The sequence below is a fragment of the Ascoidea rubescens genome (genome assembly GCF_001661345.1).
Source record: "Ascoidea rubescens DSM 1968 unplaced genomic scaffold ASCRUscaffold_1, whole genome shotgun sequence".
NCBI lineage: Eukaryota > Fungi > Ascomycota > Saccharomycetes > Ascoideales > Ascoideaceae > Ascoidea > Ascoidea rubescens.
Window position 1 is genome coordinate 1,249,914 of NW_017962913.1, and position 22,085 is coordinate 1,271,998.

The 22,085-nt window shown below is 34.8% G+C and overlaps 9 protein-coding genes across 9 annotated transcripts; 7 read left to right on the forward strand and 2 right to left on the reverse strand.

Annotated features, from left to right (window-relative positions):
• Positions 1 to 26: 26 nt before the first annotated feature.
• On the forward strand, positions 27 to 2,006 carry GAA1 (GPI-anchor transamidase subunit GAA1; the record flags this gene model as incomplete). Its single annotated transcript, XM_020194289.1, has 2 exons — positions 27 to 1,784; positions 1,977 to 2,006. The coding sequence occupies 2 exons, from the start codon at positions 27 to 29 to the stop codon at positions 2,004 to 2,006; spliced, it is 1,788 nt and encodes a 595-aa protein (XP_020050051.1).
• A 50-nt stretch (positions 2,007 to 2,056) lies between these two features.
• BRX1 (ribosome biogenesis protein BRX1) lies at positions 2,057 to 2,959 on the forward strand (the record flags this gene model as incomplete). The annotated part of the gene is made up of 1 exon (XM_020190068.1): positions 2,057 to 2,959. One exon carries the CDS (start codon positions 2,057 to 2,059, stop codon positions 2,957 to 2,959), a length of 903 nt encoding a protein of 300 aa, XP_020050052.1.
• A 373-nt stretch (positions 2,960 to 3,332) lies between these two features.
• On the forward strand, positions 3,333 to 7,069 carry SMC3 (cohesin subunit SMC3; the record flags this gene model as incomplete). Its single annotated transcript, XM_020191432.1, has 2 exons — positions 3,333 to 3,347; positions 3,419 to 7,069. 2 exons carry the CDS (start codon positions 3,333 to 3,335, stop codon positions 7,067 to 7,069), a joined length of 3,666 nt encoding a protein of 1,221 aa, XP_020050053.1.
• A 1,013-nt stretch (positions 7,070 to 8,082) lies between these two features.
• ASCRUDRAFT_19121 (glycoside hydrolase family 72 protein) lies at positions 8,083 to 9,333 on the forward strand (the record flags this gene model as incomplete). Its single annotated transcript, XM_020189571.1, has 1 exon — positions 8,083 to 9,333. A coding segment is annotated over one exon (1,251 nt), but the record flags the coding sequence as incomplete, so codon positions are not given.
• A 926-nt stretch (positions 9,334 to 10,259) lies between these two features.
• Positions 10,260 to 11,240, reverse strand: ASCRUDRAFT_23390 (uncharacterized protein; the record flags this gene model as incomplete). The annotated part of the gene is made up of 1 exon (XM_020189791.1): positions 10,260 to 11,240. A coding segment is annotated over one exon (981 nt), but the record flags the coding sequence as incomplete, so codon positions are not given.
• Positions 11,241 to 11,512: 272 nt separating this feature from the next.
• ASCRUDRAFT_73540 (uncharacterized protein) lies at positions 11,513 to 12,648 on the forward strand. The gene is made up of 2 exons (XM_020192333.1): positions 11,513 to 12,302; positions 12,439 to 12,648. Exon 1 carries the CDS (start codon positions 11,555 to 11,557, stop codon positions 12,266 to 12,268), a length of 714 nt encoding a protein of 237 aa, XP_020050056.1. The 5' UTR covers positions 11,513 to 11,554; the 3' UTR covers positions 12,269 to 12,302; positions 12,439 to 12,648.
• A 66-nt stretch (positions 12,649 to 12,714) lies between these two features.
• ASCRUDRAFT_73541 (uncharacterized protein) lies at positions 12,715 to 15,936 on the reverse strand. The gene is given in 2 exon segments (XM_020192334.1): positions 12,715 to 13,818; positions 13,831 to 15,936. The coding sequence occupies 2 exon segments, from the start codon at positions 15,857 to 15,859 to the stop codon at positions 12,830 to 12,832; spliced, it is 3,018 nt and encodes a 1,005-aa protein (XP_020050057.1). The 5' UTR covers positions 15,860 to 15,936; the 3' UTR covers positions 12,715 to 12,829.
• Positions 15,937 to 16,135: 199 nt separating this feature from the next.
• On the forward strand, positions 16,136 to 17,236 carry ASCRUDRAFT_67824 (zf-C2HC5-domain-containing protein; the record flags this gene model as incomplete). The annotated part of the gene is made up of 1 exon (XM_020191434.1): positions 16,136 to 17,236. One exon carries the CDS (start codon positions 16,136 to 16,138, stop codon positions 17,234 to 17,236), a length of 1,101 nt encoding a protein of 366 aa, XP_020050058.1.
• A 944-nt stretch (positions 17,237 to 18,180) lies between these two features.
• Positions 18,181 to 22,014, forward strand: SCP160 (Scp160p; the record flags this gene model as incomplete). The annotated part of the gene is made up of 2 exons (XM_020190146.1): positions 18,181 to 20,821; positions 20,903 to 22,014. 2 exons carry the CDS (start codon positions 18,181 to 18,183, stop codon positions 22,012 to 22,014), a joined length of 3,753 nt encoding a protein of 1,250 aa, XP_020050059.1.
• Positions 22,015 to 22,085: the final 71 nt, after the last annotated feature.

Sequence of the window (22,085 nt, forward strand, 5' to 3'; positions counted from 1 at the left end):
GCTGATTTCGATTAGATGCATTGAGAATGGCATTGTTGGAGCAGATTCGAAGGAAAGTGTACAAGTTGGGTTTGGTTCCCAAGATCACCAAACGCTTGCCTTTGATTTCGTTTCTTCTTGGAGTCTTATCGTGTATTTGGATCTTGTACTTGCCTGTGGATGGCCAATATAGAAGAACATACATATCAGAAAATGCATTGATGCCATCGCAAGCATACAGCTATTTCAGAGAGTCGGAATGGAACTACGAGAGAGGTTACAGAGACGAAATACATAAATTGAAAGATATCGAGAGCATATTTGAGAGAAACAAGGTGATAAGTGAGTGGTTGGAAGCAATCGGCTTAAACACAGCTGTTCACCAATTCCATTATAATGACGCAAATAAAACTGCTGGACATAACTTATATGGTTTATTCCATGCTCCCAGAGGTGATGGCACTGAAGCAATGGTTCTTGCTGCTTCATGGAACACTCCTGATGGCGAATTTAATGAAGGTGGTGTAGCATTAGTAGTTTCATTAGCCAGGTACTTTTCCAGGTGGTCAATATGGTCAAAAAACATTATATTTGTAATCACAGAGGACAGTCATTATGCAATGAGATCATGGGTACAAGCTTATCATATATCATTAGATTTAACTGGAGGCGCAATTGAGGCTGCAGTTATATTGGAATATCCAGGCGAACATGATTATTTCAAATACGTTGAAGTAATATATGGGGGATTGAATGGACAATTGCCAAATTTGGACTTGGTTAATACCGCTGTTTCTATAACGGAACACGAAGGTGTAAAAGTTTCTGTTCAAAAAGTAAAAGAAAATGAGCTTAATAGAAATGATTACTTCAGCAGATGCAAGGTATTGTTGAGTGGAATAAAAGAATTGGCATTTGCTGGTCTAAAAAAAACAAATGGATGTGAAGCATTCAGTGGCTGGAGAATACAAGCGTTGACTTTGAGAGCTAAAGGATATGGTGGAGGTGCCGATATCACCACTTTTGGTAGAGTCCCCGAAGCAATGTTTAGATCAATTAATAATTTATTGGAAAAATTTCATCAGTCTTTTTTTTTTTATTTGATGTTATCTCCCAGAAATTTTGTATCAATTGGTACATATCTTCCATCTGCAGTTTTGTTAACAGTCAGCTTTGGTATATCATCTGCATCCATAATTCTTAACAGTAAACATTCAGAGAGTCAAATACTTATGGTTCTTCCAAAGTCATTTGGGTTATTTACAATATCATTTTTTATATCATCATTATTGGGAGTTTCATTGATGTATATACCTGTGAGCCCTGATATTATATTTAGAGTGTTGATGAGTTCAGGAATAATACTATCATCACAGTCATTAAATTATTTCAATTATGAAAACAATATTCAAAACAAAACCTTTCCCATGATAAGGATAAAAATAAATCTACCATTAACTGTTTTACATTCACTACTCTCAATAACGTTGCTATATACAAGTTTGGTGATAACATCATTGCTTGTGGTTCACTTTTCAATAGCATTTTTGATAGGCATATGTTTGCTTCCACTAACTTTTGTGCGTCCATTGAGGATTGGGAGCGAAAGCCTCAAGCTAAGATCATTTGTCAATTTTCTCTGCTTAGTTATATCTTGTCCTTGGACGATAATCTTAGTAATTGGAGTGTTGGATAAAGACTTTGGAACACCCTTCAAGGTGATGGAGGGACTACTAACCTCATGGAGAGACTTTGAAGTATGGACTTGGTTCATTATCACATTTGGATGGCTTCCTGTATGGCTTGTGTGCTGCCTTGTTGGTTGCTCACTGCCCACAAAAGTTGCTGGAACTGCTGAAACTGCTAAGGTTGAGGAAGCTGTTGCCAAAAAGTAAGTTTAGCCGTGTGTTGGGTGTTTGTCACGCCTGGCGGGTAACTGTTTTTTTTTGATTTTTTTTTTTTTGGTGGAAAAAATTATCTTTAGTATTTCTATAAAGGAGATCTTCAGTTATTGTGTAATTTCATAACTATTGATTAAGTTATTCTAAACCAAACACCAATAAACAATAGCTACATCATGTCAGCCATATTCAAGGCATTGTCCGAGAAATCGTCATCAAAAACTAGAACATCAACTAAACAGAGCTCTATCAATAAACAAAAAGTGTTGATTATATCATCAAGAGGAGTAACGTATAGACATCGCCATTTAATTAATGATTTAATAAGTTTATTGCCTCATTCAAAGAAAGAAAGCAAAGTTGATTCAAAGAAAAGATTGGATGAATTGAACGAAATTGCAGACTTGTACAACTGCAATAATATACTATATTTTGAAGCAAGAAAACATCAAGATTTGTATTTATGGTTATCCAAGCCTGAATTTGGACCCACATTAAAATTTCATATTCAAAATATTCACACATTGGACGAATTAAATTTTAGAGGAAACTGTTTAAAGGGATCCAGACCAGTTTTATCGTTTGATAAAAAATTTGATCAAAGCATACATTTTTCCATAGCTAAAGAATTGTTCATCCAAGCTTTTGGTGTTCCCTTGAGCTGCAAAAAACGAAAACCGTTTATTGATCATGTTATGACATTCACTATTGTTGACAATAAAATCTGGGTTAGGAATTATCAAATAAGCGAAACTAATGCTGCTGAACACAATTTTGACAATCAAAGTAAAGGGGAGTTGAAGATTGACGATTTGTCATTGATGGAGATCGGGCCCAGGTTTGTGATGAACTTGATAGTTGTATTGCAAGGCTCGTTTGGTGGAAAGAAGATATATGAAAACAAAGAGTATGTCAGCCCAAATGTGGTCAGAAGTCAACTCAAACAACAAGAAGCTATTGCTGCGAGAGAACGAGCTGACAACGCTCTCAGGAGAAAGATCAAGAAGAGGGAGTCTGTGATTACTGCTGATCCATTGTCCAACGAAGCCATATTCAAGAACCGGTTTGGTCTTAAATGATTCTATGTACTTTTTGTAATGACATTGCAATGCGATTTATTCATGGAAGACTATTTCTGTTCGTATTCTGGTTGTAGTTTCTTGCTTTTATAGACGTATGAAGCTCTGTCCAATTATACATGCCGATATATAAGTTTCAATCAATGCTCGGTATTTATTACTACAATTTGATTACACAAGCACGCTGGAGCTGCATATTACTGCGATATTCTGCAACGCCCTCTTTCAAGCCATGAAAAGCCCGTCTTTACAGCGGAGACGCGAAAAGCTGGATAAAACGCGTCGTCCCAAACAAAAAGAGACGACGATATTCAAACACCAAAATAACTCTCGAACTACCTCTCTAGATCAGCTTTGCAAATATAATGCAATCATGTATATTAAAAAGGTGTGTATACTTACTTGTCTGCCATTGCCTAAGTGCCTGTTTGGCCCGAATTACTAACACTGCCAGTTTAGATTGTTATTCAAGGGTTTAAAACCTACAAGAATGCAACCATCATTGATGCCTTCTCTCCCCATCATAATGTTGTAGTTGGGAGAAATGGTTCAGGGAAATCCAATTTTTTCACTGCAATTAGATTTGTTCTATCTGATGCTTACACTCAGATGTCCAGAGAGGAACGTCAGGGTTTGATCCATGAGGGTTCTGGCACTGTCATGTCTGCTTACGTTGAAATTTATTTTGATAACTCTGACAAAAGGTTTCCATTGGACGAAACTGAAGTTGTTATCCGTAGAACAATTGGTTTGAAAAAAGATGATTATTCTTTGAACCACAAATCTGCTCAAAGAACTGATATTATGAATTTACTAGAGAGTGCAGGCTTTTCTCGTTCCAATCCTTACTATATTGTTCCACAAGGTAAAATTACTGCGTTGACCAATTCGAAAGATCCCGAACGTTTACAATTACTAAAAGAAGTTGCTGGTGCCAAAGTCTTTGAACAAAGATTGAAACAGTCTTTAAAAGAAATGGCTTCAACAAATAAACAAAGAAAGGAAATTGACGAAATGTTGACCTTTATTGAAGAAAGATTGGCAGATTTAGACTCTGAAAAGGATGAATTAAAGACTTTCCAGTCTTTAGAAAATGACAAAAAATGTTGCGAGTATTCACTTTATGATCGGGAATTGACATCTATAAATGATTCAGTTGAGGCAATTGATGATGAATATACTACACAAATTGACGGCTCGAGTAAATTTATAAATGATTTAGAAAAAAGAGAAGCAGTTATTCCTCAATTGGAAGAAACACTTTCGGAATTAAGATCCTCAATAAATATACTTAAAGTTGACAAAGAACAATCAGAATCAGAATTACATTCTGTATTAAAAGAAATTGCTGAGATTAATGCAGAAATTCAGGAATTAGAAAAGACATCCAAAAACATTTCTAATCAATCTGAAATAGAATCTCTAACAAAAAAAAGACTTGAAAAGGCTATTAAAGAGAAAGAACAAAAATTGGCTCAATTAAAACCATCGGTTGGACAAATATCACTGAAGGAAAAAGAATTAAGACTAAAATTAAATGGCTTAATAACTAGACAGAGAGCCTTATATTCAAAACAAAATCGTTTTTCAACTTTTAAATCCAAAAGCGAAAGAGATGCTTGGCTTAAACAAAAGATTGATGAACTAAACTCTCAACTGAGTTTAAAAAATAAAACTTTATCATCATCAAAAGATGATCTTTTACAAAATGAAAATAATTTACATGATATAATATCTCAAATTGAAAATTTAGAGCTGTCACTAAATTCGGCAGGGGCTCATAGAAAACTTGAAGAAGCATCTAATATATTAAATGAAGTTAAAGAAAAATATACAAATTTACTAGACGATCGTAAAAATCTATGGAGGGAAGAGGCTCGTCAAAGAGCGATAGTAGATTCTGTAAATGAAGAGCTTTCAAAGGCTAATAGATCGGTATCTGAAACAATGGATAGTTCCCAAGCCTCTGGGTTACTGGCGGTTAAAAAAATTGTTTCAAAACTTGGTCTTGTTGGAGTTTATGGGCCTCTTGGAGAATTGATTGAAGTTAATGAGAAATATAAAACAGCGGTTGAAGTTATTGCAGGAAATTCATTATTTCATGTTGTTGTTGATAATGATCATACAGCATCAACGGTGATGGAAGAATTAGTTCGATCTAAAGCCGGCAGAGTGACATTCATGCCATTGAATCGATTAAAGCCCAAAGATGTTGTGTATCCTAATAGTAATGATTGCGTTCCATTAATTAAAAAGATAGTATATGATGAACAATTTTCGGTAGCGGTTAAACAGGTTTTCAGTCGGAGTGTTGTTGCAATATCATTAGAAAGAGGATCTGAAATAGCAAGAGAATACAAGTTGACAGCGATTACACTTGATGGAGATCGAGCAGATAAGAGAGGAGTGTTGACTGGTGGTTATAGAGATCAAAAGAGATCTAGAATAGATGCGTTAAATGCGCAACGTCGAAGAAAGATAGAGACAAATGAATCTGAGAGAGGATTGAATGAGATTATTAAAAAAATAGAGAAAATTGATAAAAGGATAACTGACGTGAATTCTGAGGTTAATTTAAAAGCAGCAAGATTTGAAAAATTGAGAAGTGAAAGAGAGCCATTAAAGATTGAATTATTAAAGTTGAAGAACAATGAAAGGATAATAAAGGAGAATATTAATTCATTACGATCAATGATTGAAAATTTGGAGATAAGTGACATTCAAATTCAATCACAAAAGAGTGAATATGAAAATGAGATTAGGAGTACATTTAAACAGGCGTTAGATTCCAAAGAGGTTTCAGAATTGAACGAATTGAATTTAAATGTTTTAAAGTTGGAGAAAGAGTTGGATAAAGTAGCAAACAAATTGTCTGAGCAAGAGAGCCAAGTTACAACGATTGAAGCGGATTTAAATGAGAATTTATATCCTCGAAGAGATTCGATTTTATTAGGAAATGGGAAAATCGAAGGTCTTAGAGGACTTCTGGGGATTGAAATGGGATCTCAAGTTGATTTTAAAGAAAAAATGGATAAGGAACTTGAAACACAAAGAGTGAAGTTGGAAACATTGAGAAAGCAAGTCAAGGCGATAAGTAAACGAGTTAAAGAGATAAGTGGTGAATTAGAAGAGAGTAATAATGAATTGAATTCAAAGGAGAAATTATTGGGTAAAGCCAGAGAGTCTCAAAGGAATATTTTAAGAAAATTACAAAATTTTCAAAAGAATTCTGAAAAAAATATTTCAAAGAAATCCGTTTTAATCAAAAGACGGGACGATATTCAAAGAAAAATAAGAGAATTGGGGGTTTTGCCAGAGGAGGCATTTTCCAAGAAATATTCTGAAATGAATGGAGACAGACTTTTAAGAAAATTGAATCAAATGACTAAAGAGTTGAGCAAATACAGTCATGTAAATAAGAAGGCGCTAGGGCAGTATAATAATTTTACGAAACAACGGGATAATCTTGTGGAACGTCGAAAAGAATCAGATCGCTCAAAAAAATCTATTGAGGATTTGATAACAGCATTGGAAGAGAGAAAGGATAATGCAATCAGTCGGACATTTGGACAAGTCTCGAAGGGATTTTCTGAGATCTTTGAGAAATTGGTTCCTACAGGTGCAGGAAAATTGATTATACAAAAAAAGGCAAATAATGGGGATGGAAATGGAAATGGAAATGGGAATAGTAATGGTGACGATAATGATAAGCTTGATTCTATACTTGATAATTATATTGGAGTTTCTATTTCTGTTTCATTCAATTCCAAATCGGATGAACAACAGAGAATTGAGCAATTATCAGGAGGACAAAAATCGCTATGCGCGATTGCACTAATCTTGGCCATTCAGAAGTGCGACCCAGCACCATTTTATTTGTTTGACGAAATCGATGCCAATCTCGATGCTCAGTACAGAACAGCAGTTGCTTCGTTGATCAACGAGTTGTCAGAAAGTGCGCAGTTTATTTGCACGACGTTCAGGTCTGAGATGTTGCAAGTGGCAGATAAGTTCTTTGGCGTGATGTTCAACAACAAGATCTCCAGGGTGAGCGAAATCAACAGGGACGAAGCAATGTCTTTTATCGAGGGCCAGCAGCAACGAGGCTAAGAACGCTGTGGATGGGTGAGAAGCTTTTGCTAGTTTATACCATCTATACTACCTGTACTTTGCAAATGCAAGTTGTTGCTCTTGCCCGATCGGGACGCGGCATGTACCTGCAACACCAGGCTTCTCTGCGCGCATCACACACTGCATGCGTCATTTCTGTTTCAGAGGGAAATTGTCGCATGAGAGCCTTTGGAAACCGGCCAGAGGGCAGAATGGGTGAGAAATCGTCGCAGAAGAAGGGCAAGGCTAGGCAAATCAGAAGAAATAGCTGCCTGAAACCATCCTACTTCAGGAGAACAGCTGGGAGAGGAGCGAGGGTAGAGCCGATCAGTGGTGATGTCGTTGTTTGAGCTTCCAGCGAGTGTTCGCTGGGGTATGTTGATGGTTACAAAATGTGCGAGCTTGTGGAGCGAGAAATGGGCAATATATAGGCAATATAGGCAATATAGGCAATATGTAGGCAATATATAGGCTCTCTCTTCCACTCCTGCGTCTTCTGTCGTCTTTTCCACCAAGCAACTCTTCTCCAAGCAACTCTTTTCCAGTTACTCCTTTAATCTCACTCAGTCGCTCTTTTCGGCCCACAGCATTGTATCAGTTGTTGGTATATTATTCTTTCTCTTCCTCCCTTTCTCATATCATTCATACAGTTCACTGTCATTTCTTTAATAACTTATTTATAATCATAATCATAATCATAATCATAATCATAATCATAATCATAACTATAACTATAACTATAACCATAACCATAATCGTCATCTCATCTCATTATATTTTCATTTGAAAGCACTCCTGCTCTCATAATTCAAATTCTGTCTCTAATTCAACTCAATTCTCACACTACACTCACCAAATTCCCCCAGCGCTTAATTTACTATACCAAAATCTTGATCCTTCAACCTCCAAGCACTTGATTTTAGACATTTATTCTCAAAATGTTCTCAGTCTTTTCAGATTTAAATTTCCTTTTAACTCTATCCATTTTATTTCAAATCTCTTTGGCCACTTTACCGGTAATCGAAATCAAAGGCAACGCCTTTTGGAACTCTGACACAGCGGAAAGATTTTATATTAAAGGTCTAGATTACCAACCTCGTTCAACGAATGCCTCTCAAAGTTTTTATGATCACCTAGCAGACAAATCCACCTGTGAAAGAGACATTGAATATTTCAAAGATTTGGGAATCAACACCATCAGAGTTTACTCCATTGATAACTCCCTTGATCATGATTATTGTATGAATTTGCTAGATGAAGCTGGCATCTATCTTATCCTCGACATCAACACTCCAGAGGCTTCAATTCACAGAGAAGGCCCTGAATGCTCTTACAATATGTTTTACCTTCAATCTATTTTTTCCACTGTCGATGTCATGGCCAAGTATGATAATCTTATTGGCTTCTTCGCTGGTAACGAAGTCATTAATGATCCTTCAAACACCAATTCTGCCAAATATGTCAAAGCAATTGTTAGAGACTTGAAAAACTATATTTCATCTCAAAATTATAGAAAAATCCCCGTAGGTTTTTCTGCCGCTGACGTCGTATCCTTGAGAGAACAAATGAAAGATTACTTCTATTGTGGTGATGACGATGCAGCTAAAATCGACTTTTGGGGTCATAACGTTTACTCATGGTGTGGTGAATCGGATATGGAAGCTAGTGGTTTTAATGATTTATTAGATTTGTTCGAAAATTACCCAATTCCAAATTTCTTTTCGGAATTCGGTTGCAACACCATCTCCCCAAGAATCTTTCAAGAAGTTCAAGCAATTTTTTCCTCTCAAATGTCAAGCGTCTTTTCAGGAGGTTTGGCCTATGAATATTCTCAAGAAGACAATAATTATGGTTTAGTCAAAATCACTGATGGCAAGGTATCAACTTTACCAGACTATGATTACTTGAAATCAGAATTTGAATCCATAAATTTACCCAGTGGTGATGGTGATTATTCAAACTCTAAATCTTCAATATCCTGTCCAACAGTCCAAGCTGGTATTTGGGACTCTGATAATGATTTACCAACTCTAGACGACATTGATATCTTCTTCTCAAATGGTGCTGGAAAACACCTTGGTGCTAACGCTGGAGACACTAGATTTAAATGCTCGTCTAATTTCGATTATAATAAATTCTCATCCTCATCCTCATCTTCATCTTCCTCTAAAACAACCTTGTTATCAGTAAGACAATCCAAGACTTCTCAGTCTCAGACTAAAACTATAACATCCTCTCTTTCTTCATCAACTTCATCCACTACCATTATAAAAGTAGTTTCCATCAATTCAATTGCTGATTATGGTGGAATCGCCGTTGATAATGACGTCGATTATTCAAATCAAACCGTCATCTACTCATCTTTTAAAACTGATCTTATTGCATTAGGCTCTAACATAACAACCATTCATCCTCCTTCGGCTACAACCACAGCTGCAACTGAATCTATTAATCATATAACTACTGCCGGTTTTACTTCAGATTATTCAATTCAAACTGTTAATAACTCTAATAAATTAACTGCTCCAAGACTCATTCAAATTTTAAACTATATTTTAAATTTATTTTTTTAAATTAATTTAAATTATTTATCAAAAAATTTTTGGCTTTAATAGTTGGTTGGTTTTTTGGTTTTTTTTTCATTTTGCTTAACACTTTAGAAAAAAAAACATTATCATCAACTTGATCAATGTACTTTTATTATATTAATATTTGTAAAATATATGTAAAAAAAAACCTTTTAATTTTTTTCATGCTTGTTTTTTTATTTGCAATTAAATTTATTCCGATTTTAATAGCTGATTTTTAATAAAATTATTTCTTTTTACTTTTTTAAAATAAATTGTAACTCGAGTAAATAAAAAAAAATCATAAATAATATATTTTTGTTATAAAATATTTAATCTTTATTTCTATTTTTATTTTCCTTATTATTATGTTTATGGTCATGTTTACTTTTTCCAATTCTCCCTTTTTTATTAATTTTGTCTTTCGATTTATTTTCTTTTTTATTCCTCTTTTTTTTAGATTTAATGGAATTTCTTTTTGCAATTTCTAATTCCATTTTTTTATCTAAAGTAGAATATACTTGAGTTTTACTGTCATTAGCATCAATGTCAATATCAAAACCAGTGCTATTAGTATTGTTAGACAATAATAAATTTTCACTTGGTCCATTAATTTGATTAATATAATTCGAATAATTTTTGAATACATGAAGATAATCTTGATTCTGCAATTGCCAAATATCTATTGAATTGTTTTCTCCCGCAGTGAAAATCATTTTGTTATCTGGTTTATCATAAGGAATATAAACACTTCGAACAACTTCATTATTGTTACAATTTGGTATAATTATTGGGTTATCATAATTAATTTGGTCAAAATTATTGAAAAAATGAATTTTAACATTTTGATTATCATTAATTGAACCTGAAGCAATAAACCCTGGATAAATGTCAACAACATATTCGCTATTCAATTTTTCTCTTAAATCACCAAATTCTTTTGGTTTAGATTCAACCAACTTATCTTCGTTACCTTTTGAAAAATTATTAATCTCGAAAACAGAAAACTTTTCAACATGACTTAATCCATAAAAAAATTTTTCACTAAGAAAATTACATGAGTGAATTGATTCAAAATTAGCTACTTGATACAAAGCATCCTCTTCTTCTTGGATCGATAAATCATATAAATTTATGTATCCATCTGTTGATCCAGTTAATAAAAAATTCTTATTGGTTGGATGAAAATTAATCGAGGTTATATCGTCATTATGACAGTCATAGTAGGTTTTAATAGGAGCAGAAAGATTTCTTAAATCATAAATATATAGTTCAGCGTTATGATTGAACAATTCAGAACCTATAGCTAGCTGATTAAATTTTGAATTAAAAGAAATAAAAGGATTTTTATTGCTGCAAGAGAGTTCTTCAACTATACCATTTGACCGCAAGTCGAAAAACTTCAAATTTTCGTTTGCTGAACAAGACCCAAGAAAATTAATGTCGTCGTTGATTAGTTTGCAGCAGGATATCGAGTTAGAATGAGGTTGAAAAGAATGAACAGCTGCTAGTTTTTTCAAGTCAAATATGTTGATGGAGCCATTGGATAAGGAAGCAGCGAGTAGGTTCCTCTCCTGCACTGGTACCAAATCGAGGACCCAGTCTCTACAATGCAACGAGTGCACCAAATTAACACTGCTAGCCATTGAGTGTGCAATGTTGTAGGTTCTGTTTGGTGCAAATCTAGCTTTTGTCTCTGCTGCGTCTGGTGGTTGTGCTGCTTTTGCTGCTTTTTTTTCTGCTGAACTTTTATTTCCAGAGGATGCTGCAGGAAGCTGTTGGCTCCAGCTTTGTGGGTTGTTTTTTGAAAAATTTTAAACTGCGACGAAAATTCAAGCTCTGAAGAAGCTGATTCAAAACCCAGTTATCAACCAGGAAATATCTGGCGACAAAACGTTGTTGTGCTGCAATTGAAAAGATGTTCAGAAACAAAAGAACTTATTTTTCAGCAGTGACAGCGCCCACTGCAGTCAAAGTGAGAAACAGCAAGACGCTTGACACATTTGCAGTGGAGTCGTTGCTAACTGAGTTTATCTCAAATGTCGAACTGAGACAAAAGATGGTATTGCTCTCAAGCACACATTTCAGTGATCCTCAAGATACCAAAGATGAGACGAATCCAGTGTCATTAGCTACCCACAGCAGTTCGGTTTTGAATAGAACAATTTTGACCCAATTAAAGAGAGTGCAGAGGGAGTTAAGAGGATTACCTCCCACTTTGGAATTGCCCAACACTTTCAATCGCAATAAAAACAGCAAAAAGAACAAGCAACCAACTGTTACAATAATAGAAAATGAAACACTATCCGATATTAACGAGAAAACTAGCACAATTGAAATTATCAATATTGACAACAATGCTGGTGATGATCAACAAGAGTCCATTGAGAAAAAAGTTAAACTAAATCAAGAAGTTTCGAACAGTAGAAAACGTCTGCGTTCTCACGATGACGGTCACAATTCTGGCAAAAAATCAATTTCAAAGGAAGAAAGAAAAAGAAATAAAAGAGAAAAGAGAAAAGTTGTTAAAAAGAAAACTATTGAAAAAAAAACACTCAAAAACAAGCTAGAGGCTGAAGCTGTAACTAGGAATGAAGATGTTAAAGTTAAAGTGGAACCTATAAAGAAATAAAATATTTTCAGTTCAACTGATCATTATTGTATTTGTATGTTTATATTATTATTTTTCTTTGTTGATTTTACTATATTTTATTAATTCTTTGTCTCGTTTTTATTGTGCTGTTTTCCAATTTTTTTTTCATTTTTTTAATCGTATTTTACTAATATCAAAAGGGTATAAAGAATATAGAAATTAAAAATAAAACTAAACTAAAATTAAATCTTGAACACAAAACAAAAAGAATTAAAGTGCAAATAACTTGAACTAATCTATTGGTTTTAAAAGGGAAAACAATTTTTCAGAAAGTTAAGCAATTCACAAAGTTAGTCTATAAAAAAACTAATCACTTTAAAAACAAAACAAAACAAAACAAAACAAAAACAGAAAAAAACGAAACAAAAAAAAACAAAATAAATAAAAATATTAATTAGAAACAATAAAAAATTAAAACAATATAACAACCGAAACAAATTAATAACAAAACTAATAACAAAATTGTGTAAAAATCACATTACCGAATTAAATAATATTTCAAAATTGATAAGAAAAAAGAAAGTTGTGTAGAAATAAAACTCAAGTATAATAGAAATTGGTTGCTATTTCTTTTAAAGAATCATAGTCATATAAACCTGCAACAGTATCGTTTTCATCTAGTTGTTTAGTGATATCGTCAACATCGTGAATTAATTCTTGATCAAATTCAGTTTCATCATCTTTATCAACTTCTGGAGAAGCGTTTTTAATTTTATTGATATCAAGTTTAAAATCGAAATTATTATTTAACATTTCTTTATCATTTTTAATCAAAGTATTGAAATCTCTATTAGTTAAATTTAGAATTTGAATATTTTTTCTTAAATCGACTAATAAGTCGATTTGTTCTTGGGTTGGGTTTGAGACTTTTAAATCATTAATCAATAATTTCAAACCATCTAGCCAAATAAATAAAAGCTCCTTTGTATCAGTGTAAAATGTCAACAAAGGCTTACTTGTCTTTGAGCGGATGACAACTTTTCTGAAAATTGATCTACTAACGATATTGATTAATCTTGATCTTGATGAGATATTTGTTTTATTATTTTCTAGGTTTGAGACATCGAAGCCTCCAATTCTTGTCTTGTCAATTTTAATACCGTCTTTATCAATATAGGGTATGCTGCTGGTTCTTTCTTTGAATTCTTTATAGATAAGGTTATTTCTATTTGGAGATAGAACTAGGAAATAGACTTTGGGCCTTTTATTAGTAGAGTTTAGTTTTAAAGGATTTTCAGAGTAGACCCAGGAGCCTCTAGTCAATTGCAAGACTCTTTGTTCCTTGACGAAATCGTAAACTTGTCTGGCTAAGTTATTGTGAAAGGGTTTTAGTTCAGAAGACCATTGTAGGTAGTGTAAGTTTCTGAATTTAGCCAACTGGATTTTTCTCAATTGGTCATAAGTGAGATTTGACATTATGAACAATATTTCGTCGATAAAGTTTGGATCTTCTGGAGATAAGATGTTTGAGGTTAGTAAGTTGTTTAGGTAATAATTTGAGTTATTAGGATTGTTGTTATTGGCATTGCTATTATTATTATTATTATTATTATTATTATTATTATTATTATTATTATTATTATTATTATTATTATTATTGTTGTTGTTGTTGTTGTTGTTGTTGATCGAGTTATTTGAAATTGTTTGCAACGAGGCTCTGATGTTGTTGTGATTAATATTTATTCCATTGGCGTTGATATTGATGTTGCCATCGGAGTTTTTCATTAGAAATTGGGAAGTCATTGGGTCAAAATTGTCCAAAGAAGTTAAGTTTGAGTTTGATTGTTTTTGTAGACGTTGTTGTTGAAGGAAGAGGAGATTTTGCTGAATAAATTCATTAATGTGTTGGAAAAGAAATTTGATTAGGTTCATGATGTTATTAAAATCATCCAATTCAGCGTTTGCATCTTTCCAGATTCTCAAGGCATTAAACATGGCAGAATAGAAGAAATTGTCCCAAGCGAATAGGTATTTTTTCAAGTATAGATAGTTGTAGTTATCGGAAGCGTTTGTGTAGTAGGATTGCTGACCGAATTTGTTCATGAAGGAGTTATTGTTCATGTTATTGATATCTTCAATGTTTATTGAAGTTTTTGGTTGGTTGTTTGGGGAAGAAACTAGATTTAGATTTGGGGTTGATGTCGATGTTGAGAGTGAGTTGAGAGTGTTGATGTTGTTTAAAGAATTTGATTTGTTGGGTTGGGAGGAGGTGCTTTTGTTTGAATCAGTGCAAAAGACTTTGATTAGTAGGGAGGAGATGTATTTTGAGGCAGTTGGGATTGGGAAGCAGTTTGAGTTTTGAATGAACATTAGTTGTTCGAAGAATAGTTTTTTGAAGTTTAGGTTTGGGTCTTTTAGAAAGATGATCAAGTTGATTGCGTCTAGGATGGAGTAGTTTTTGATAAAGTAGTTCAAGGGGTCGTTGGTGAAGCCTGATTTGATGTATATTTCATTAATTTTTGGTTGTTTAATGGGGGTGTTGTTGTTGATCATGGAGGAATGGTTTGGGTCTAATAGGGAGGTTGAGTTGAGAGATAGACCTGAGATAGATCTCGATAGGGATTGGGATTGGGATTGGACTTGGGCTTGGGATGGGGATTGTTGAGATTGCGATTGAGTATTGTGAGAATCGTTTAGTGTTTTTGAAATAATGTCCAAGAGTTTTTTGACTATCAATTGATGAGACTCAAGGGATAGGTCTATTGATAGGTTATTTAAGAAATTGTTAATGTTGATGAAACAAATAGTTAGGTCATTTAGTTTAATATTTAGTGGGTTAAAGTTGATGGGTTGTGAGATAGGTATTGAATTATTTTGGATATTTTGGATATTTTGAATATTTTGGATATTTTGGTTATTGTTATTATTTTGGTTGTTTGTATTGTTGATGATTTTGTCATCGTTGATGCTAATGAGGGTGTTTAAAAAGCCATTTTCCTTGATTTTCAAGAAAATGATGATGAGGTAGTTGATGTAAAAGTTCTTTTTTAGAATGAGACTGTTGCTTGCAGAATCAGACTTTTTGGACAAGTTTTGAATGGAATTTGATAGTCTGTAGAGGATTTTGTTGATCAAATCAATTGTTATGGTGATAAGCTTTATGTCCTGGGTGTACAATCTTTGGGTGATGATGTCAAAGATGTTGAGGTTTTTGATTAGGGAGTTCAATATGGGATCAAAAGAGTTGATTAGGAGGAACTTGGGAAGGTTTCCATTCAAGTAGAAGAGGGATATCTTGAGGATGGATTTGAAGGTCTCAGAGCTGATGTTGTTAGAGATAATCTGGAACAAGCTGGTGAAGAGGGATTCGTTGAAGTTGCTGAAGATGGAGTCAGACTGGGGGAGGATCTCTAGCAACTTGTTCAAGACAACGATGGCATTAACCTTTTCCTGCTTGTCGTTGTTGGCTGTGATGTGGTACTTCAAGTCGTCCAAGTAGGTGAGAGAGGACAGTTCGTCAAGCTTAATGGGAAAGGAGCTGGTGGCAGCAGACCCAGAGGCCAAGGAGGAGGCATTGAGGAAGTCTGTAATGTGGTGGTTTATGGACCTGGTGTTTTCGTGGGCAGGCATCGTGGAGGTGGCAGCAAAGGAGACTCTAAAAGTGGAAGCAGAAGCAGCAAAAGCAGCAGAATATCAACAGTGGAGATCAAAACTGATTTGTTTCATCTGTCGAGCGCGCGTTGGGCGTTGGACAGCAAATCTCAACGGAAAGAGCTCCGCGCGACGGACAACGGAAACGCGCTCAGGCGTCCCACATGCACGGGGCGCACGTGATTGCGCACTTTCACGTGTGACGTATATAGAGCGGGCAACAGAAGAAGCAGCAGAAGCAGCATAGGCAGCAACATGAACACGAGATCAAAGAAGCAGAAGTTGCAGGACATTGGCGATATCGACAGGGTGTTGCGGGCGTTGGAGCTTGGTTCGGGTGCAGCGGTGGATGGTGACTCTTCGTGCAACTGCATGGGCCTCAGACATCCTTTGAACGAGATCATCCCCAACTGCTTGAACTGTGGCAAGATCATCTGCTTGAAAGAAGGATTGCGACCATGCTCCTTTTGCCACGAGCCGCTAATATCCTTGGACGAGAAGTTGAAGATGATTGACATCTTGAACACCCAAAAGTACTCGTTGATGGAGAACAAGGGGAGCAGCAATAGCCAGAATACTGGCAATGCTGGCAAAGGCGGCAAAAAAAAGAGCATCAAATTGTCCATGGGGAAGGGAACCAAATCGCTATTCAATCAGCAGGATATCGCGTTCAAACGAATTGAAAAGCAAAACCAGTTGGAAAAGGCCAAACAGAACTTGGACAACTTACTAAACTACCAAAACACCTCAGAGGAAAGAACCAAGATCATCGACCAGGTAGCCGACTATGGATCCAACAATACCAATTCGCATGCTTGGAGCTCTTCGTTGTCCACATTGGAAAAAATATTACTATTGAAAAAGCAACAGCAGAATTTGAGAAAACAAAAACTACTAAGTGACAGCAACTCTGGCAGACCAAAACAAGTTCTCGATCTATCCATTAAAAATGGGAAAGTGATCACAAGATACCAAACTAAAGAAGCAGCCAGCAATGATAGCACATACTATGACTCAGACGACTTGGAAGACGTCAAAATGAAGAATGAAATTGGGTCTTTGGAAACACAAATCAAAATCGAAAATTTAAGCAGGCTAAATGAAAGCTGCAGAAAAACATGGAATTACGAAGACGACCAGAAACAATGGTTGCAGAAGAAAGAACAGTACAAGAAGATTCTTTCAGAAGACAGCCACAGCAGCTCTGCTTTTGCTGTCTCTGGTGCTCCTGCTACTTCTGACGCAACTAACCAAAAATTCAAAAGGCTTCAGCTCGACCCGCCCAGCTCTGCGGATTCTGCTGACTCTGCAGAGATCAGCAAAAGAAACGCTCCTGCGCAGCTTCTGGCGCTTTAATTCCAACACGTGACCAACTCTTTCTGCACCTTTTATTTTTTTATTTTTGCTTCGGCGCTTAATTCTCCATCTCCATCTCCATCTTCTTTAATCTCTCCAGCATGGCCCACAGACTCGTTGCAAATCTTTCCAGAGTCTTCATCACCTCAGCAAAGGTTTTTGGCACTGCCTTCACCAACGCTTACAAACAAGCAGCTGTTGCTTCTGCTGCCAAACAAACGTCGGTTTACTCCCAAAACGAAAACCTATCGAAGGCTCAAAAGAAACTCAACGAACTAACCATAGATTACAACGAGTCCTGCCAAATATTGGACATCGACCCAGCTAAAACTGAAGACCTCACACTCGACCACATTGACGAAAGATACAAAACCCTCTTCAACATCAACTCAAAGGAAAACGGCAGCAGTTTCTATCTCCAGAGTAAAATCTATCGGGCAATGGAAAGATTGAAAGTGGAATTGGAAATAAAAGAGGAAATAAAGAAAGAAGAGGAAAAGTCAAACACCCCCCAACAACCTCATATAAAAAGCTAACCACTCCAATAACAACAACCCTTTTCTTCTCCTTCTTTTCCTGCTCTATTCCCATCTTCTGTATATACGAAAAGTAATAAATCAATCTCATCCACACTACCTGATCCGGCCACGTGAACTTTCATTTTTTATTGTAGACAGATAATCACTTCATAATTTCTCTCTTTCTCTTCTCTTCTCTTCTCTTCTCTTCTCTTCTCTTCTCTTTCTTTTATCATCTTCAAATCACCTCTTCTTTCAACCCAAAATCAGCTTATTGATCCTATTCCACTACTTCAATATTCAACTTATTGACCTAGTGTGCCGTTTGCAAAGATTCTCTCACCACTACCCCCTGTTAACCTCTCCTCTTTTCAACTTTTGTTTGATAATTAGTTTCAATCAAATCAAATACACCACCAACCGCCAATGTCTACTCCTGCTGAAAAATTAGCTGCTCTTCATGCCGCCGCTGCCGCTGCTGCTGCTTCTCCTTCTCCTTCTCCTGCTTCTACCCCTGCTTCGGCTCCTACTCCTGTCTCTCCTGACCCTGTCTCTGCTGTTAATGGTGCTCAAACTCCCTCCCTTTTAACTTCAGTTGATGACAGCGATTTGTCTGATGTTGATTCTGACTTGGATACCGCAAACTCCACTGAAACATCTGCTACTCAACCTCCTTCAATCAACGATGAAAACGAATTTCCAACTTTAGGTTCAGTTCCCTCGTTATCCTCTCCAAAACCAATCTGGGGCCCTAAAATGAGCTCTGCTGTCTCTTCCACCTCTAGAACTACTACTACTACCACCTCCTCTTTATCTTGGAACAAGTCTTCCAAGTCTGTTCGTATGAAATCAAGTTTAATCCAAGAAGCCTTTTCATTGGATTTCAAATACCTTTTATATCTTTCCAATAAACCTGAATTAAGCAAAATCTTATCCGACATCAAATTCGAATCAAAATGTAACATTGAATGCACTTCCTCTCAACAAACAAAAAAAAGAACTTTTCTTATCACCGGTAGCCCAAACAACGTTCAAATTGCCAGAAAATTGATCTTTAGAAAATTCACCAAACCAATCAACGACCAATTTTTCATCCCTTCAAAATCAAGATCAATTGTCATTGGATCTCAAGGAAAAAACTTGAAACCAATCATCGACAAATACAACGTCAAAGTTAACATTGAAAAGAATAACACCAACACCTATCCTCAATCTGATGACTCAAATGAAATCGACGACACCTTTGGTGACCAAACTAAAGTCACTATCGAAGGTGATATTCAAAGTGTTGCCGATGCCAGAAGAGAAATTGAAGCCATTGTTAATGAACACACAAAAGTATTATCTGCAAAACTAAAGGTTGACCCATTAGTCTTGCCTTTTATTCAAAATGAAATCTCCAATGACCCTTCTTTTGATTTATCTGATATCGACATCACTTATCCTCATAACACCACTTCCTCCAGTACAAACCCGCTTGTCAAATTACTGGGTCCAAGAGAAAAAGTTATTAAACTTGCCGACCAATTGAAAGATCTATTCAACTCTTTACTTTTAAATATCATAATTGAAGAAAAAAAAGCTCCAAAAAAATTACATAAATTTATCAACACTACTGAAATTTTTAACGAATTAAATGTCATTGTTGAAATTCCATCGGTGGACGACACCTCAAATGAAATTATTAGATTCATCGGTCATCCTGATAAAATTAATAAAGCAATTGATAAAGCTAAACAATCTTCTTCAAACCACTCCATTTCCTCTCTTAACATATCCAGAGCTCATAACAATAATGTTTTACACTCTAGATATTTAACCATTTATTTCAATTATATTGATTTGTTTGACCAAATTTCCGCAGAAACAGATACAAGATTGTATTTTCCATCTTACAAATCTCTAATTGAAAACGACAATACCAAAGAAGTTAATATTGAAATTGTAATTTCAAGAGATAGTCAATCTGCTGCTCAAGATTCCTTTAAAACAGCTAAATCTTTAATTGTTTCAAATGTCAACAAAATTTCTCCAAAATCAACTTTCATTATTGACGACGTTGATATTTTTTTCCATGAAAAAGTCTTATCTCTAGTTAGTACTTTAGCCACAGATTTGAAAGTTTCAGTTATTCCATTTGGCTTGTTAAATAAAGATATATCATCCAACAAAATTTTATTAATTGCTCAACCATTGGAAGATGATGATTTTGGTCCAACTGATGATGAATTAAAAGATAAATTTAATCAAATTAGCAATTTATTATCTCCCTTGAGAGAAGCTGGCAAAAACATTATTTACGAAACCCTCAATGTTCCAGATGATGAGCAAGACAACGTCAAAGGTCCAAATGATACAACCTTAAATTCATTAATCTCATCCTGCAACGGCAACAAAATCGAAATTCTTTTCCATACCCCAGCCGAAAATGAAATCACCCTTCACGGCTTGAAAAGTGATGTTAATAAGATTTCTAAAGATATCAATCAAATCTTACAAGATGCCAAGGATTACAAAGAAGCATCCTCATATTTTACTGAATTTCAATGTCCTTTAGCAATTATATCAAGATTGATTGGTAAAGGGGGTGCTAATGTCAACGAGCTCTCTACAAAATATGGTGTCAAAATTGAGTTGAATGAGGATAAAAACGATAAAAACTCAAAAGAAGTGTTGGTTAGAATCACTGGTATTAAAAGGAATGCAGAAGAAGCAAAAGTCGAAATCAATTCATTAAGTAAAAAATGGGGTGATGAGAAAACTGTAGTTATTAATATTCCACAAAAATTCCATAAAGCAATTGCAGGTCCAAGTTGGGTTTATGTTAACAGATTACAAGATAAGTATGATGTTAAAATCAAATTTGGACGTAATGAAACCAAAAAAGATGAAGTTACAATTAACGGACCATCAAAGGGTGTCAAGAAAGCTCAAGATGAATTGAAAGAGTTGTTAGACTACGAAATTGAAAACGGTTTGAAGAAAGAAATTATTGTTCCAAGGAAAGCTGTTGCAAGAATTATTGGTAAAAATGGAAAAAATTTAAACGCATTAAAAGATGAATTTGGTGCAGATATTAATGTTGTTTCTGAAAATGATATCAAAAACCTTAAAGACAAAGACTCTACTGATATTAAAAACAATAAAGAAACTAAATCTACTTCTAAAGACGATAAGGCCACAATTCAACTTGTTGGATCAAGAGAAGCCATTGGAGAAGTTGAAAAAAGAATCAAACAGATTGCTGAAGAGATTCAAAATTATGTTGAAAGGGAACTTGAAGTTGATCCAAAATACTTTAGATTATTGATCGGTCGTAACGGTACCATTAGAAAAGAAATTGTTGCAAAAGCTGGAGGTCTTGATGAAGATTCTGTCAGATTATTATACGTTCCTACTCAAAACTCTGGCTCAAACAAAATTTCTTCGCATGGTGATAAAAAAGTGGTTGATAAAATTATAAAAGAAGTTCAATTAATTGTTTCAAATGCTGAAAAAAAGAAAACTGTTGAATTGGAAGTTCCAAAAGAAAAACAAAGATTATTAATTGGACAAGGTGGATCTGTCAGAAAAAATTTAGAGAATGAATTTAATATCAGTTTATTCATTCCTAAAATTAATGAAAAAAGTAATATTATAAAAGTTATTGGATTATCTCAAGATATTGAAAAGGCTCAAGTTAAAATTAGCAGTTTAATCAAAGATAAATTCGATGAAACAATCGAAGTACCAAGTAAGTATCATTTATTACTTTCAGAAAGAGGTACAATTTTCAGAAAATTGAGAAATGATTTTGGAGTTTCTGTAGAATATGGAAGCATGGTTAGAGAAGCCACTAAGCTATCTGATCCATTTGCAATTACCCCAGAGGAAGTATTTGGTGATGGTAGTGAGGATACTAAATGGACTATAACTAAAGACCAGGAAACCGTTGATAGTAGTGAAACCGAAGATGTTGTCAACATTCCATGGATGATATCCGGTAAAGATAGTAAAAAAGCGAAAAAGTATCTTGAAGATCAGTTAGAAATCATTAAAAAGTGTAACAGAACAGGTTACTTTTATGTAAAGAACTCCAGTTCTCTTGGAAAAGTTGTTGGTTCTGGGGGGTCCAAAATTGAAAGTATTAGAAAGAAGAGTGGAAGTATTATTTTTGTTCCAAGAAACAATGACAAGATCAATAATGTAATTTATTTAAGAGGTACCGAAACCCAATTAGAAAAAGCCAAAAACGGAATTCTCGCTGCTCTTAAAAAATAGTTGCCAAATGAAAAGTTCAGTTCATTTCAGTTCGACCATCAATTGTTTTTTTAGTTAGTTTATTTTTTGTA

Bases quoted from the DNA above. Each gene is read 5' to 3' on its own strand.
- ASCRUDRAFT_73540 (XM_020192333.1), top strand. From the start codon at position 11,555: ATGTTCAGAAACAAAAGAACTTATTTTTCAGCAGTGACAGCGCCCACT.
- ASCRUDRAFT_73541 (XM_020192334.1), bottom strand. From the start codon at position 15,859: ATGCCTGCCCACGAAAACACCAGGTCCATAAACCACCACATTACAGAC.